This window comes from Pelodiscus sinensis, chromosome 10, assembly GCF_049634645.1.
Source record: "Pelodiscus sinensis isolate JC-2024 chromosome 10, ASM4963464v1, whole genome shotgun sequence".
In the NCBI taxonomy this organism is placed as follows: domain Eukaryota; kingdom Metazoa; phylum Chordata; order Testudines; family Trionychidae; genus Pelodiscus; species Pelodiscus sinensis.
In genome coordinates this window covers 10,699,223-10,717,883 of record NC_134720.1, presented here as the reverse complement: position 1 = coordinate 10,717,883, position 18,661 = coordinate 10,699,223, and the positions used below count along the sequence as shown (strand labels likewise).

At 43.2% G+C, this 18,661-nt stretch overlaps 1 protein-coding gene across 5 annotated transcripts in view; it reads left to right on the top strand.

Moving 5' to 3' along the window:
* Positions 1-18,661, top strand: part of PIK3CB (phosphatidylinositol-4,5-bisphosphate 3-kinase catalytic subunit beta) — a 229,428-nt gene that overhangs the window by 31,841 nt on the left and 178,926 nt on the right. For 4 of the 5 annotated variants that reach the window (XM_075937524.1, XM_075937519.1, XM_075937522.1 and 1 more), the window contains one exon: positions 5,941-6,124. The exons of the other annotated variant lie outside the window; for it this stretch is intronic. In XM_075937524.1, the coding sequence (XP_075793639.1) occupies positions 5,972-6,124 (153 nt within the window). In that variant the 5' untranslated portion in view covers positions 5,941-5,971. The remainder of the gene's footprint in view (positions 1-5,940; positions 6,125-18,661) is intronic. 5 annotated transcript variants of the gene reach the window in all.

The following is an 18,661-nucleotide window of genomic DNA, read 5'->3' as shown; positions in this document are numbered from 1 at the left end:
TAGCTGTAACTTCCGTTGTATAACCTTCTGCAGTAGGTTCTCTTTCGGCTGTATCTTCCTATATAATTCCTTGTTGGTGACCACCTGCATCCATCCTATTTTCAGGATCTTTCTATAACAACTCTTCTCAAATACCAATATTCTTCTCTTCGAATCTTTCGTTATCACCTGTGTCTCACATCTGTACAACATGCTGCTGAATACACACGTTTTCAAGATGCTTAGCTTCGTTCTTAAGCTACTCTCTTTGCTTTTCCAGATCTTATCCATCGCCTTCAAACTTGCTCTTGTTTTTGCTATTCTAGTCACTATTTCCTTCTTACAGTCTAGATCATACGTCATGTTGCACAGTTTGAATTTGCTTTATATTTAAAAAAGCCTAGGCCTTGGGCCTTACACCAGGCCAGTGCTTATGCTTTGGGCCTTCATCTTATTACAGAGACATTTTGTTTCTGGCTTGCTGATTCATTTACTTCCCTAATTTTGTCTTCCAATAAATGAGGCCTCGCCCATGTCCAATTACTCATGTCGAGCCAGGCTTACAGTTCTACGGGTGCTGTTTACATTGACTCTAAACCACACTTCTTCCATTACTGCCTGTGAGACACCTGTGTGGAAAACAGTCCTGCAAAAACTTGAAGAAAAATTGGCTACTTCCCTGTGCTGCAACATACTTTTTGAGATCTGGGTGCAGATCTATATTCCGGGATCTACCCTTTAGTCCCTTTGCAGTGGAGGGTGGATCATGGATTTCAGTGCAAAAGAATTGAAGAGGGTTGGAGCAGCATTACCCTTAAATAGGGTTGCCAGGTGTCTGGTATTGTACCGGACAGTCGGGTATTTGTGCTCTCTGTCCAGTTAAAAAAAAATCAGAAAATATCGGACATGTGCAGTGTCCCATATTTTCTGATTTTTTCCGGCTGTACCCCGGACGGAAGCCTGGCATGGGTTGGAGAGTGGCTGGGAGTCCCAGCTGGGAGGTGGGACCGCAGCTGCCATCGGGATCCCTCAACTGGTTGAGTGTGAGGAGGAGTAGGGGAAGCCTCCTCCTCACTTGTGCGTTGCCAGGAGCCTGCGCGGGACAGGCAGCAAGTGCTGAGGTCAGTCCTGCTCCCCTCCGGCCAATTTGCTCACCCTCCCCCTTCCCGGCCATCTGGTTCTCCCCCACTTCCCCTCCTGATCGGCCTCGGCCAGCCCCATGCACTGCCCCCGCCAGCTCTGCTTCCCGCTCCCGGCCACCCTCGTGGCCCCCGATACCTGCCCCAGCTGTGCTTCCTGCCCTGCCCCCTTCCAGCCGGTCCCCCCCCCCCCTTGATATCCACGTTCCAGCTCCATTCCACCCCCCCCAACCAGCCCTGCTTCCCGTTGGCCGCTCCCCCCCCCCCGTTAGCTGTTTCCAGGCCCCCCCCCCTTTCTGGCTAGCACCGCTACCTTCCTGTTCAGGGTTTGTTTTTTGTAAACGCTAGCAGTGATCCAGGTTGTGTGGTGTGTGAGTTTTGGGGGGGGGGGAGGGATCAACAAATGTTTTTTCCTGGCGGGTTTTTTTTGGGTGGGGGGTGTTCGGGTTTTTTTTTTTTTTTTTTTTTTTTTTTTTTTTAAACCCATATGGCAACCATACCCTTAAATAGCCTCTGGGAGAGCCCTGGAGTGAGTGAGTGAGTGGGGTGGGGAGCCATAAAGGGCTGAACAGTTTTCTGGCTTCAGCATGCTAGTCATGCGCACGCATGAGTGGAACAGATATCTGCTTCTGTATCTCAAAGGTGTTTTACTGTTTTTTGAATTTATGTGAGAGTATTGACTGTTGCTATGAAATGAACTGTCAGCCATTTAACTAGAAAAACTTAATCCGCTAATAGTCTTGCAGTCATTTACTTTTTTTCAGTTACAGACTACCGCTCTGGAGCCATTTAACGAGTTAATACAAGAGTCACTCAAGTATTTATATAGCATAGTGATTGGACTTCCTAGCTGAATTATAGATGTTTCTAAAACTAATATGCTATAGGATTAAAATCTTAAAGTATAAACACATTTGTCTTTGGGCATTATCTAGTGTGTACTTGAATACAACAGGTCATAAAGATATTCCCAAATGCTATACTTGGATAAAGAAGCGGTCAGTGAATTGCACAAGCAGTGCCTCCTGCATATAAAGCTATAATTAAAAATCACATATAACTTCGGGATATTTATGAAGTCCGACACCTAGTATAACTATTTGTCAGCAATTTGATTATATGGCTGGTAGAATATGCCACATTCTAATCTCCTGCATCTGGATATACCCATATGTATAGGTACCTTAATTTCCATGGGACATTTTTCTGGTCATAATATTCACATTTTTCAGTAATCCTCTGACCTAAATCTATGGTAAACTAGTAAGCACTGGAATAGTTAGCATTTTGATTCTATTGCAGTTGCTGCATTTTGTTTTTAATTCCTCTTGAGCATGCTGCTCTTGCACATAGCCCTTCTGTAGCTCCAGAAGGAGTAGCCAGCTGAATAAAACTGATACCTTTAGAAGTTGAAACTCCACTTATGTTGCTGATGTAGTAGAAGTGTTTATTGGTGAAATAACATGTCTGATCCCAAAGTAGAGTGGAAATGAGGAGAAAGGAAAGAAGGATAAAAACAGAAGAGATGTACTAGCAATCTAATCACTGGACAGAATGGGATAAAAATTTGGAATGCTACAAAGGCAGCTTGTTTTGTCTATGAAGGAATACTTTATTTTGCACTCCTGTAACCTTGCCTGCCCTATAGTAAATGGAGCAGAGTTGGGATGTGGAGGGAGCATAGTCTAGTCCTTCTCAGTTGGAGGATACTGTTGAATGCAGGGATGCTTTTGAGGAGGATAAACATGGAAGTGTGTAGGTGGAGGCTGGGGTGGTGGAAAGATAGAACTTGGGGGAAGAAAAGAACTGGTGAATAGTTCAGAGTGCGATTGTGACTCAATACAAAACTGGGGAAGTCAAGCAGAACTCAGGGTGTGTCTACACTGCACCATTATTTTGAGATACTTGCATTGTTATTTCGAAATAATGCTAGTTGTCTACACAGCCATTCTGTTTCAGAATAATTTTCAAATAATGTACAGCTTATTCTGAAATCTATAAATCTCATTCTCCTAGGAGTAACACCTATTCTGAAATAGCTATTTCAAAATAAGGCACGTGTAGATGCTTCACTGCTGGTATTTTGAAATTGGCTCTGGTGAGGGGCTTTCTAAGTTATTCCTCCACAGTGCTTCCTGGGGCAGGATAGCATGTCTACATTAGGGAAGCCTGCCTTGGACTAATTTTGAGGCTTGCCTGCAATGTAGATGTGCTATTCAAAATAAACTATTCCGGAATAGCTTATTTTGAAATAAGCGTGCAGTGTAGATGTACCTTAAGTGAATTAGCTCATGTTGGTATTGAGTTTCTTTTGTCTAATCAGTGCGATTAGATGTAGTACTTAGCTGGATTCATAGCAAATGAGAACTGTCATCCTCCCAAAGGAATAGAATAAGGCTTTAGTTGTTGATTAAAAATTGCCTTTTGGTGAAAAAACAGTGAGTGCATACACAAGGCAATGTGGCTTTATTGAGGAAAAATGCCCAGTTGCAGCATTCCACACCTACAAAAGGCTTTTTTCTTCTACTCCATTTATTGTTGGCAAAGAGCCATGACAGATACTGCAGTTTCTTTTCTTGACAGAATTGGCTTCTGCCAGTATCCACACTCTGCTCCGTGTTTTTATCTCTGCTGCCCTGCAGCACCAAGAAATATCTGACAATTTAAGTAAGCTGCTCCATTTGGGGAGCAAAGAGCAAGTTCCTGGAGTATTGCTGTTCTGCCATTTTCCCTTGGAACACAGTGACAGGTAGACTGCTGCTGCAGAGGGTGGGGGACAGGGTCTTGTGCCACTTTGACATTTCTCAACATGGACCACTCACAGCTGATGAGGCAGTGAGAAAAATCATAGGGAATACCAAGATGCACAGGGATCAGCTCTGACTTTCCACAACACTGCTCTGTGGGATGCATATCTACAGTGCAATGCTCACACCGTGGATGATGGTGCCCCTGATGTTAACATGATCTGTCCACAGAGTGAGCAAGTGTGAATACCCTCTGGCAATTTTTGGGTGTCAATGTAATTTTTAATCAACAAAACTTGGTATAAATAAAGGCTAGGGGATTCCTGTCCTGAGACAAATGTGATATTAAACCCAAATAAGGAGTTTTACAGACTTATAAATAGGGATGTGAAGCACTAGTCGACTATCCTATAAGCAAATGCTTATTAGATAATTGACAGGATAGTCGACTAGTTGCTTCCTCCCCAGGCAGCAAGGGAGGGTGGAGAAGAGGGGAATACTTGAAAGCAGTAGCGCCGCACCAGCTGACCCTAGGCTCCATGCTGGACTGCTGCTTTGAAATGCTGTGTGGAGCCTGGGATCAGTTGGGACTCCCCATCTGGTCCCAGGCTCTGCGTGGAACTTCCGCTTTGAAATGCGTGGGGAACCCAACGTCGGGCTTCTTGTGGCATTTCCAAGTGTCAGCGACACACGGAGTCTGGGGTCACTGTGGGAGTACCCAGCTGGCTCCGGGCTTCTGCGCTTTCACCTTTGAAGTGTAACAGCCCTACAGCTGTTGCTACATTTCAAAGGCAGAAGTGCCCTATCGACTAATCAAATAGTCAATGAAAAAATGCATTGCCTATTCGATTAGTCAGTTATCCGATACTTAATATCCTTACTTATAAACATGTTGCTTTTATAATCCTTAATCACACCATTTAAAATCACCACATTGTGTGTAGGTAGCAGTAGGTGTAAGCTTCATAAATCTATAAATACTTTTTATGACAGATGTGCTTTCTGTGTCTTTCTGTCTGGGTCTCTCTCAAATAATATATATCTATATATATATATATAATATAATATTCATTCCTGAACTTTGTACATTGCGCATTATACAAGCTTAGGAAATGTTGAAAATGGATGTGTTTTGGGGATTTCATTTAATTTAACTTGGAATGTGTTATTTTGTTATGTTTTAAGATATCTGTAAATGACCGCTTAAGCTTGGATTTTAAATGTCACACTTTTTCTTCTAGCTTTGGATATAGTGTTAATCAAATCCAGAAAATATTTCAATTTATATATTTCTTTATATGCAATTCCAAAGTAATGTTTTCTTACCCCAGTAATGCCGCAGTTCCTCAATACTTTGGTTAGGAAAACAATTAAATATTTCATACTTGAGCTTTTATTCATATCACATATGATACTATGAATGTAATTTATTTCTTAATCTGTATACATTTTAATGTGAACACCACATTCAATTATATATATTAATTTCTGTTTGATTTGATAGCTCAAAGAGCACATTCTCAGTAATATTTAGAGGCAATGTAGTTCATTACCATAGATGTTCACAACTATCTAGAATAGATTAGAATTAATTGAGATTTAAATATTGCAGACACACATAAACATTTGGTTTTTCCTGATAATAGAATTCAGTAGAAAACACATTTGGTTAAAATATACATGCCACCTTAGATTACTGAATCAGATTTGATTGGTCCATTTTCCTATTCATGGTATTTTTAATTATTTCTAGTCTGTACTAGTTTTTGACCACTAAAACAGATTATTAGGTAGGTACATTTAATGAAAATGTGTATATATAAATAACCATAGTTAGTAAGTTTAACCCAGATTCTGCAACCACACAGAAGTACTTTTTATTCACTTGTGTAGTCCTTTTGAGCTCAGTAGGAGTACCTGCCTACAAAGTTGATCAACTGTATATATTTGTAGTATCGGCTATCTCAGGTTCCAGTCTTGCAATCTGATCTGTGCAAGTAAAGCACTACAAAATCTCAGAAGAATTTAAAATGCCTATAAAATGCTAAATTTTACTGAATTTTGTTTTTCCCTAGGGCCATATGGTTATGATATTCATGTTCAATAATGCCTCCTGCAATGGCAGACATCCTTGACATCTGGGCAGTAGATTCACAGATAGGAGCTGATGGCTTAATCTCTGTGGACTTCCTGCTTCCCACTGGAACCTACATCAACCTGGATGTCCCTCGAGATGCCACCATATCCCATATTAAACAGGTTGGCTTGCTATTTAAAATGAGCTCCGTCACTGATTTTGAGAAGCACTTTGTATACAAAATGTTATTTAAGTCTCATAAGCTTCTTGAAACGTGTTTGTCTATTGAACCCAGATTCATCTTTAGAAAAAGAATAAAATGTGAACTGATGCAATGTCTTACCTAGACTATAGCCAACATGAAACAATAGCTCCAAGTAGTGTGAACTGCTCCCATTGCCTCTGAAATCTAATGATGACAATTTAAATTTCATCATTAACTATTTCACTGCTGATTTATTTTAGATCAAAATCTAACCGTGTCCATCTCACAACCAAAATCTTCCTGTGTTTTCTCAACATTGCACAAAGAATTAGAATTAAATATTCAAATAACACACGCGCTATTGCACTGAAGAATATATTTAATTCAAAATGGAGGATTTTTATGATTCGTACATCTGGAGTTACACTGTGGACTTCATTAGAGTAACTCAAGGTATACATTGCTAAAACAAAAGGAAAAACTATGTAGCACTTTAAAGACTAACAAGATGGTTTAATAGGTGATGAGTAATAGTAATAAAGAGCCATGTTAGTCTGATCTTGCTAAAACAAAAGAAAAAACTAACACGGCTACCTCTCTATTACTATTCTATTCTCCCCCTCCCTCCCTCTCCCTAAACCCACCTTCTGTACTAAATCTGATTTGTCAGTTTAATAATGTGTTCACCTTTTTCATTGTATTCCTTTGGTATATATGGTCATGCCAATTCTCTTCCAGAATATAATCTGAAGAAGTGGGTCTGGCCCACAAATGCTCATCACCGATTAAACCATCTTGTTAGTCTTTAAAGTGCTACATAGTTTTTCCTTTTTGTTTTAGCAAGTTCAGGCTAACACAGCTAGCTCTCTATTACTCTTCAAGATATACATTGGTGAGACTAAACAGAATTTGTCTTGTGGAGCTTTGCACAGAGTTTTGTTCTAGTTTACTGTGGCCTATACCAGGCTTTGACTATCAAGAGGGTAAGTACTTTTGTAAAAGTAATTTAGTTAATTAACAAAACAATTTATTTTTCATTCAGCATATATTTTGAGGCACACATGGGATGTACAGTATAGAAACTTTGAGCTGGATCTCTAATGCAATCATGTGGCTTGCTGTGGCTTTGGAAAATGGAATAGTGCTTTTAGGTGTGTACAGTTGTTGGTTCAGTAAAGTGTTAATTGTAAATATAACTTTAAGAGATACAGCTAAATTTTAAAAATTCTGTTTTCTTAACTGTTGTGGAAAACTACACTTAACCTATTTTGCTTACAGCAATATTAAGGAAAATGTTTTCCAATTGCTTCAGTTTTTCAGGCATCAACATTTTTTGCATACCCATATTCAGTTTCCTTTGTAGTGACTTATTTTGCTCTTTGTGTTATAGAACAAAACAAACATTAAGTTTAATTGTAGATAAATATGATTGTAAAATGCCAGCTTTTCTGGAGAACTCAAAGCCTGGTGTAGTGTCTGATTAGTATTTTAACTGTTTTTTAAATTGACAGTATTTGCACTTAGACAAGATAGGTGAGGTAATGCCTTTTATTGGATCAACTCCATATGTTCAAAAGCTTAGTTTTCACAACAGAAGTTGGTCTAGGGAGAGATAACTACCTTGCTCACCTTGTCTCTCTGTAGTATCCTGGGACCAATATGGCTACAGTACTTCATACACTATTTCCATATGACCGTATCCTTTTCATAGAATCCTAGAATACTAGGACTGGAAGGGACCTTGAGAGGTCATAGTCCAGTCCCCTGCCCTCATGGCAGGACCAAATACTGCCTAGACCAGGGGTGTCCAAACTTTTTTCAAAGAGGGCCAGATTTGAAGAAGTGAACATGCGTGAGGGCCGTCCCCGCACTCTCAGCCCCAGACCTCACTGCGGCCCGGGGGTAGGGCGAACCCGCAGCCGAGCGGGGGAGCGGGGCTGCGGACGTGCCCTACAGGGCAGGCTCTAGGACCGCGGAGGCCATGGGCGGCGGCCGGAAGCGGCACGCTGGGCGCGCCAGTTCAAAAGCGCGCCGGGGAGCCAGGAGAGGGGGAGGAAGCGGGGGCCGTATTAAATCGGAACACAGGCCGCAATTGGCCCGCGGGCCGGACTTTGGACATGCCTGGTCTAGACCATCCCTGATAGACATTTATCTAACCTACTCTTAAATATCTCCACAGATGGAAATTCAACAACCTCCCTGGGCAATTTATTCCAGTGTTTGACTACCCTGACAGTTAGGAACTTCTTCCTAATGTCCAACCTAAACCTCCCTTGCTGCAGTTTAAGCCCATTGCTTCTTGTTCTATTCCCAGAGGCCAAGATAAACAAGTTTTCTCCCTCTTCCTTAAGGTCCCTGGGTTCCATTATGTTTGCCAGTAGTAATAACTTCTGGAGGATTGTTAGAAGTGCCTTATTTTGTGCATCAGTGTAAAGAGAGTGAAAACTTTGACTCATTAAATGAGTTTAATGCTCTCTCCCTTCTTCCCCCTCCCCACCCTCAGTAACGAAATTGGAACATCCTTGCCCATGTGTTCTAGCAATACCTGGTTTTAATGTTCCTGTAATGTTTGTACCAAAGAGGACTTGTACCTTTACTTTGGGATGTATCATTGCTTTTTTATTTTTCAAATAGATGATATATTTATGCCAGACATTCATTCAAAAGGCTGAAAATAATTAAAATATGATTCTCAACATTCCTAGATATTTTTGTCATTTAAATTGAAGCAATGGTCTGCTTTCATTTAACTAGTAGTAGATTGAATACATGGGAGGGAAGTAGGCACAAAACCAGTCTTCTGCATATTTAAACTCTGGTCATAAAATGGATTTGTAAGAGACCTCTTTGCTGATATCCTTACTTGGGTACTATTCTGTGCTTTTATTAAAGTATAGTATCCCTTATTCCTGTATTGGTAAGTAACCGCTTTCAGACTCTCTCCATAGGCACTGCGGTGGAAAATGCTTTGGCAGGGACCTCTCAGGGAAGAAATTAGAAGGGACCACCATCTACCAAAGGGCCTGGGATGTGTAGTCCTAGGATGGGCGTTCCACGACCACTCTCCCCCTCCCCCCCAAAAAGATGACAGGTGGTGGTGGTGGTCTGGGACTCATTCCTAAGAGGGAATGAGTCATCCATCTGCCATCCAGATCTGCAAACTCGAGAAGAGTGCTGCTTACTGGGAGCTCACATTCAGGATGTGACTGAGAGACTTCTAAAACTGATGAACCTTCGGATTGCTACCCCTTCCTGCTTCTCCATATGGGAACTAACGATACTGCCAAGAATGACCTTCAGCGGGTCACTGCAGATTATGTAGCACTGGGAAGAAGGATCAAGGAATTTGAAGTGCAAGTGGTGTTCTCATTCATCCTTCCGGTTGAAGGAAAAGGTCCGGGTGGGAATTGTCGAATTGAGGAAGTAAATGCATAGTTGCGCAGGTGGTGTCGGAGTGAGGGCTTTGGTTTCTTCGACCACGGGACTCTATTCTGGGCACAAGGATTGGTAGGAAGAGATGGGATCCACCTAATGAAGAGAGGAAGGAGCATTTTCGCGGGCAGGCTTGCAAGCCTAGTGAGGAGGGCATTAAGCTAGGTTGGTTGGGGGATGGTGACCAAAGCCCTGAGGTAAGTGAGGTAGGCGGATACTGGGAAGAAACTCAAGGAGGAACGAGCAACAAGGGAGGACCCATGATTCGGATGGAGAAGATAAGGCAATCAACCGGTTATTGCAAGTGTTTGTGCACAAATGAGAGAAGTCTGGGAAATAAACAGGAAGAATTAGAAGCCCTGGCCCAGTCAAAGAAGTATGATTTGATTGGAATAATGGAGACTTGGTGGGATGATTTGCATGACCGGAGCACTGTTATAGAAGGGTATAAACTGTTCAGGAAGAACAGGTGGGGGAGAAAAGGAGGAGAAGGAATTGCATTGTATATTTGAATGAAATGTAGTAAGTTCGTAATGCAAAATTGAAGTAACTAACAAGTATTTTTGCTATCAGCTAGGAATGTATCAGTTTGAAGTGAGAGAGGAGGAGAGATTTTATTGTATTGGTTGATCAGAAGACTGAGAGCCACCGATGTGATGCAACTATGATAAAAGATTAATGCAATTCTATGACGTATCAGGGGAGGTAGAAACCGAAGTGTTACTACCATTATAGAATGAATGGTCCTGCAGCACCTTAGAGACTAGCAAAAAATGCAGATGAGCTTTCATGGGCACAATTCACTTCTTCAGATGAATGGAGCAAGGAGTCCAGAGCTACAAATTAATAGCAGAAAAAGAGGGAATGGGGTTGGAAAGAGAAGAGGAAAAAATCTTGTCCGAGTGTCCATGCTAAATGAAACTAATAGGGTGGGCTGTAAGTGCCTGATACCCTAATGACATCAAAAGTTAAGTGTTACCCACTTTTCTTAGATCTTAACTCAGAAATCCTTTCCTAGTTGATACTTGTTAAATTCTCTTAGATTTTAGTGATAGTTTAAAAAAATGCTTCTGTAGACAAGTGGTTAAGAGGACATTCCAGTTCCATGCAAGCAGCACTGCTGTTTAGGACATGCCTGGTTTGCCTGGATTCAAAAAAGTGTATGGGCTGCAGGCTATCCATTTCAGTCAGACACGATTGGTACGTCTGCTATCTCAGGGAAGAGCACCCCTCAGAGCACTGTTCTCATTGTCAGAAACTGATAGCTTGCTCCGGAAGATGGATAGAATTACAATTAAAAATGCTCCAGCTGGAGAGAGAGGCTCTGTTGGCTTCTGTTCTCCTAAGCCATCGACCCCTCCCAGACAGAAATCACTTGGGACAGGATCAGAGCCCAAAGGACTAGGATAATACTCACCCAAAGAAAAGGTCCTATTTTTCCTCAGGGATTGACACTGCCCTGAGGAAGTGCCCCCTCCATAAAAATGCTTCACTCCCACCCCCCGGCGCACAGGATCAGAGCCCAAAGGACTAGCATAATACTCACCCAAAGAAAAGGTCCTATTTTTCCTCAGGGATTGACACTGCCCTGAGGAAGTGCCCCCTCCATAAAAATGCTTCACTCCCACCCCCGGCGCACAAGGGATCAGACAACGAAAGAAGCCGCAACGCAAAGCGCACACAACATGCTTCAGCTAAGGCACTGACAGAGGTGAAGTGCAAAGCCTCTTTGTCAGTATCAGCTGATGCGTCCTCAGCACCAGCCACAGCTCGGAATAAACAGCACCCGCAAGTGGCACCGAGTGCGAGTACTTCATATGAGGCAGCACTGCCAAAGCACTCAGCCCTGACCTCGCGCACACACAGCAGCTGGCATTCCAATTAACTACACACTCCACATACCTTGCAGCCCCCATTACTACCTCCTCCTCCACTGATATCCCACTTTACATTGGCAGCAGAGCTTTCTGTAAACTTGGTACCAGGGACTCCTCTATTCAGCACCGATGGTACCCTGAACACCTCAAGGTGTACTCTATTCAGCACCGATGGTACCCTGAACACCTCAAGGTGTACTCTATTCAGCACCGATGGTACCCTGAACACCTCAAGGTGTACTTGCTCATCTACTCTGGCCACTTCAGATGCTGTAATGTTTAGCGAGGATGAGGTGTCCAATTGAGCACACTTACCATGACACTCCTTCCCTAAGCCTCAACAAATGCAACAGTGTCAGCCTCAACGGTGGTTTCCACCACCTATTTTGCCTAACTGGCCGTATGGGGACACATGCATGGTTTATAGACCACAGCAGATGAAACAGCCACAACAGCTATCCCTGTCGCCCTCAAAGGAGCAGAATTCCTGTTCTCTCACCTGACACCAAACTCCCTTGTAGTGGAAGCTGTGAATCAAAGAGGGAAGCAACAAATTACATATACCATTCCCTACAACAGGAATTGGAGAGGCTGGATGCAGTGGGGGAAAAGGCATACTCATCAGCAAGCCTTCAGATTAGAATAGCCAATAACATCACATTCCTAGCAAAACATACACACCACATTTTTGATCAACCAACATCTTTTATTGAGTCCCTTCTAAACAACAAAAAAGAACAGTTAACGTTTGATTTAAACGAGGGCATACTAATAGCTTCAACAGCCCTATAGGCCGTGCTAGACACAGCAGCCAGATCAGCCTCGACAGTGGTAATGCTCTTGGCACCAGTGTGTGTGCCACCATTACCCTAGTCAGTGCTGCCCTTACTCAGTGACAAGTTTGTCAGTGGTCAGGAGGAAGTAATTTCTCTGGCCTTTCACTATCACATACAAGGATTCTCCCCAGTTCCATCAAGCCAACCCATAATTGTGGTAAACCCCATCATGAATACTTGCCCCCACACTCTGCCTTATTGCAAAAACACACACATACACAGCCATCCAGTGGGTCTCAGGGCAAGTCCACCAGATAGTGTCCTATAGCTTGGCTGTCCAGAGCCCTGAGCCAAGGCAGAAGGAAGCTTTTTCAGAACAGGAAGGAGGACTTGTAGGGGAAACTACCCCTCCAGCAAACTTCCTTATCCCCACCAGATGAGGCTTTACTGCCCCTCATCACTAAGGTGGTGATTTTTAAGAACCTTGTGGATCTTGCTAAGAGGGTGGCTGATGAGCTGCAGATTCCTCTTTAGGGGATGGCAGATTCAAATCACAAGTTGGGGGATATTCTGCACATGTCTCTCATCCAGAATTGCTGTCTCAATTAATGAGGTGATTCTGGGTACGTCTAGACTACATGCCTCTGGCGATGATCAGCTGTTTGTCGGCTCAGCGCGGCAGCCATGCAAATTTAAATGAAGCGGCGATTATTTAAATGGCCGCTTCATTTTACTATGTCCGGCAGCCTAATCTACATGCCTCTGTCGCCAGAGGCATGTAGTCTAGACGTACCCTCTAGGTCTTACCAAAGTCATCCTACAGATGACTCCATCACATCAACCAACAAGAGAACCAACTTCCCCCAATAAACAAACCCCCCACTAACAAAAAAAACCCCGCTAGGTCCCTTCCAAAGTGGCAGGCTTCCTGTTTCAGCATCTGCAATCCAATACCATCGTACGGGATGTGGTTAATACGTGAAGCAAAGAACATAATGCCACCTAGATCCCATATGATCTAGTTTAGCAGGATGGAATACTTATTGGTGATATAACTGTTTAGAATTGCGAATCACCAGATTGTTATGGCCAAGTATGATTTTATTAATTATGGGAAACGGAGGGTTTCTGGAACATTTATTAGTGTCCCAAAAGTAGCAGTTTCATGCCATCCTTAAACAGGACCTGTTCATAACCAGACTGGTGCTAGAGACAGCACTGTGTGTAGCTGATACAGGTTCCCACCCAGTCTTCATGACGGTGGTACTGAGGTGGGTTTCTTGACTATCCCTTTTTGGATTGCCCAGGAGATGCAGAAGACGTGCAGTTTGAAGGGCCCACCCTCTTTGCAGAGAAGACAAATTATTCTCTCCGCATCGTGAAGGATTCCTGGACCACATTATGATTCCTATACAAGTTCCTGTTGAAAATTTAACAAGATAAAAGAAGTTGTTTTGATTGCCCTTTTGGTCAAGGCAAGTCTAACTCCCTTACCTGAGACAGATGGTAATATACCCATTCCTGAGCTGATCCTTCACCCAACCTTTAACTTCAGCCTGAAGTCTTAAATGAGTTTTCAGGGCTTTGACTAGATCTTCCTTTGGGTCTATGGCAATTTGCTTTCTCTAACTTGTGACCAGGAAAATAGCATTTCTAATTGTACCTCAGCTAGGTATACAAGAGAAACAGTGGTCCTTACAGTACACCCATCATTCATAGCCTCTTTTAAAAACAAAGTAAGGCCATATCTCCAGTTTCTCCTGACTTTCTCTACATTTTCCATATAAATCAACAGATCTCTCTTCTTGGGTTTTTCCCAAAACCATTTTGTGACAACAGGAAAATAATTCTGCATATGTTACATGTCAGGATACTAGCATCTGTGGTAAATAGGATAAAGTTTAATAAAGACAAATGCAAAGTACTCCACTTAGGAAGGAACAATCAGTCTCTCACATACAGAATGGGAAGCGACTGTCAAGGAAGGAGTACTGCAGAAAGTGATCTGGGGACATGGTGACCACAAACTAAATATGAGTCAACAGTGTGACACTGTTGCAAAAAAAGCAAATATGATTTTGGAATTCATTAACAGGAGTTGTGGGCAAGACATGAAAAGTCATTTTTCCACACTACTCTGCGCTGATTAGTCCTGAATTGGAGTATTGTGTTCAGTTCTGGGCACTGCATTTCAAGAAAGATGTGGAGAAATTGGAGAAGGTCCAGAGAAGAACAACAAGAATGATTAAAGGTCTAGAGAACATGACCTTCCTATAATGGAGGATTGAAAGAATTGGGCTTTTTTAGTTTGGAAAGGAAAAGATTGAGAGGGGACATGGTAGCATTTTTTCAGGTATTTAAAGGGGTGTCAAGGAGGAGAGAGAACAATTGTTCTCCTTAGCCTCTGAGGATAGGACAAGAAGCAATGGACTTAAACTGCAGCAAGGGAGATTTAGTTTAAAAACTTCCTAACTGTCAGAATGGTTAAACACTGGAATAAGTTGTGCAATCTCCATATATGGAGATATTTAAGAGCAGGTTAGATAGTACTGGGTCCTGCCATGAGGGCAGCGGACTAGACTAGATGACCTCTTGAGGTCCCTTCCAGTTCTAGTATTCTATGATTCATTCTACTTGAAGAGGACTAAGGACTTAAGAAATCCCTTAAATTCTGCTTTTCACCCACAGAAAGATCCCAAAGCTCTGTGATATAAGTTCAAAGACTATGCAAATGAATCCCTGGTTACATTAATCACGGTTATCAAGGTCACTACTTGTTTCTATCCAGCATCCATATTTACTCCACAAGGTTAATTTCTACTTCTGTTGTATTCCCTAAAGATACTCCTTTCTGTAGTGCAGCATGTGTTCTGTGAATGTGTTCCCAGAGCATTATGTGATTGCTGAAGATTGGTCCTTCCCCTTCCCCAATGCCATCTTTGATTCGTAGTATTTGGAGTGGAATCTGTTAGAGCATAGTTGTCCCAGTCTCCAGTGGTGGGTACTGCTTGGATGTAACCTACAGTGGAGTACACAGAGGGACACTACTCATAGAAGAGGAGGAAGATACTCACCTTGTTCAGTAATGGTTCTTTAAGAGGAGTGTCCGTATGGGCGCTCCACAAGCCAAACTCCTCCCCTCTCCTTTGGAGTTCTGTATTGGGCTCTGTGGTGAAGGAAGTGAGTGAGTTTTGCCTGTGTGGCACTAGATAGCCCCCAGGCAAACCATGAGGGAGGGAGAGCACATGTGGTAAGCAGGTGAGCTTCTTTGGCTTTAGCTTTTGAGGTTTCTGAGAGAGGTCCAGTCGACTGAAGAGGACCTGCCTTTCAAGGGTGCAAAGCACTTTGCAGAGTCCACAAATACTTCTCTGCATACCTTGAAGGATTCAAGGGCCACACTGAAGTCTCTAGGCCAGGGGTGACCAACCCGCAGCGTGCAAGCTGCCTACAGCTCTTCACCACAGAAAGTGCAGCTCGCAGAGTGTACCCCGCGGCTTGCAAAGCCGCCCCGTGGCCCTATAAAGGGCCCCCAGTTCCTTCCTGTTCTTACCAGTTGCGGGGGAGCAAAATGGTGTCAGCAAGATGATGATGATGAGACAACAGTGCCAAACTGGAGTTTTCATTTAAAGGGGCAGAGTCCCTTATTTTTTTTTCTCTCTACAACTTTTTTTGGCTCTGCCTGTAACGGGTTGGCCACCCCACTCTAGGCATTCACATACCTGCCACAAAATAAAACAGATCATTCAACCTACACCATTCAACCAATAGCAACAACACTATGACAACAGACTCCAACTATGCCAAAAGAGGCGTAGACATGCCTCCAATCAGTTATTGACTCAACAACCCTCAATAGCCAGATAACAGTTTTGAAGTCCTGGTTGAGGGTTAGACATCACTGAAATTTCCGAGGCAGCAATCCGAACCATGCATAATATTTGGCAACAGACTAGCTGCACTTTATCCAGTCAGGTGTGCCAACCTTTGACAAGTGGGTGCTGGAAATCATGAGAACTGGCTACTTCATGCCATTTTTAGTTGTCCCCCACCCCGATTCCTGTCCCTCTTCAGGGAATTCACTCATGAGCATCTCCTAAGACGGGGCGCTATAGAAGAGTTAGCACAGCAACACAGGGGCAAGGATTTTTACTCCCACCGCTTCTTCACCACCCGGCAGTCGGGTGGCTGGAGACCCATTTTGGATCTCCGCAGATAACGCTTCAAGATGCTGACCTTTGCCACCATTATACGTGCCTTGGAAAAAGGAACATAGTTGTGTACCCTGACTTAAACAAAAAGGAGGCTTGCAAAAAGTGGAAACTTGGACCGGTGGCTAGGAAGGAGTATAAATATATTGCTCAAGAATACAGGGGAGCAATCAAGAAGGTGAAAGTGCAGTTGGAATTGCTTCTAGCAAGAGGTGTGAAGGATAACCAGATAGGTTTCTACAGGCATGTTAGCAATAAGAGGGTGACCAGGGAAGGTGGGGTGCCCTTATTGGTTGGGGGAGATAAGCCAGTGACAACTGATGTGGGAAAAGCAGATGTACTCAATGCTTTTTTTGCCTCTGGGTATGTCTACACTACAATGTTAATTCGAACTAACGGATCCAGACTGTTTGTGTCTGTGGGATTGGAGAAAATCTGGTTGTATTTTAGGGCTTGGCTGTATACAGTAGATTGAGGAAAAAATGTCTGGGATGGAAGCTAGAGGCATGAAGGTAGGTCAGTAGGTTTCCAGTATAAGGTGGTGGAAATTTGTCCATTTAATTGTACTGTGATGTGAAGGAAGTAGATCTCTCTTGTGGATTGATCTAGGCTGAGGTTGATGATGGGATGGAAATTGTTTAAATCCCTGTGAAATTCTTCAAGGGTGTCTTTCCCATGGGTCCATATGATAAAGATTAGTTAGGGTTGGGCCTGCTTTGGGCAGGGTGTTGGACTCGACCTCCTGAGGTCTCTTCCAGCCCTATGATTCTATGACCTCTAGGACACTTATATATCAATACACTCATCACACAGGAAATTTCTCCATTTTACAATAAAGGACAGGCACTTCCAGTACAGGGTACTACTATTTGGACTCTCAACAGCTCCATGAGTATTTTCGAAGGTACTGGCAGTAGTAGCCGCACACTTGCACAAAATGTGCATCACAATATTTCCATACTTGAACAACTATCTAATAATGGGCCCCACACAACAAGCGGTCTCAGTGATCAGAACCCTCTTTGATACACTCAGGCTTCAGATAAACACACCGGCGTGTACTTTGATCCTGGCTCAAACCTTGGAATTTATAGGGGCACACTTAGATTGCACGAATGCCAGATCCTCTTTACCAAGCCACAGATGGGCCACAATCAAGGACCTCATAGCAACAGCACAGACCAACCTGGTCATAACAGCACACCTATGCCTACAAATACTGGGGCATATGGTGGTGGCCACATTAATGGTACCCCACGCCCATTTACATATGAGACCATTACAGGCATGGCTATGCACAGCCCACGGGCCATGCAATCATCCTTTAAACAACCAACTTATCTTGCCAAACAAGATAAAATCCCCTTTCACATGGTGGACCCTACACAACAACCGATGCATAGGCATCTCTTTCCAACACAACCTACCCTCAGCAACCAATCATGACAGAGGCCTCGCTGCTGAGTTGAAGGGCATACCTGCACCACAGAATGGTAGAGAGACATTGGACCCATGATGAGACCGGATTGTATGTTGACTTACTAGAACTAAAGGCAGTACGAAATGCATGTGTACACTTTCTTCCCCTTACCCAGGATGGAACAGTCCAAATCCTCATGGACAACATCACCACAATGTATTACATCAACAGGCAGTGAGAAGGATGCTCATACCAACCCTGCCAAGAGGTGATCAGTTTTGGGGAATGGTGTATCCCACTGAATATGCACCTGGTTGCAACTTACTTCGCAGGCAGGGATAATGTACTAAGCAGACAATTCCCTCAAAACCATGAGCGGGAGATAAAACAATCAATACTGACTCCACTTTTCAAGAAGTGGGTGTTCCTACCAGTGATGCTATTCACTACACACAAAAATGCTTGTTACCCACAATACTGTTCCAGAATGAGCATAGGTCCCCACTCCCTGGGGGACGCCTTCAGCATACAATGGAAGGCACTCCCATATGCATATACATCTCCATCGTTTCCCCAATATAACGGGTGATCCTCAAGATCAAACAGGACAGGGCTAGAGTAATCTTAGTAGCACCCAACTGGTCCAGATAAATGTGGTGCCTGTACCTCTTACAGATGAGCAATCGGCCACCACATCGATTCCCACCAGTTACATCTCTGCTCACACAGCGAAATGGTCAGATACCCAGTTCCATCATCGATAGATCACATCTCTAGGTGTGGCTGCTGGCTGGTGAAACA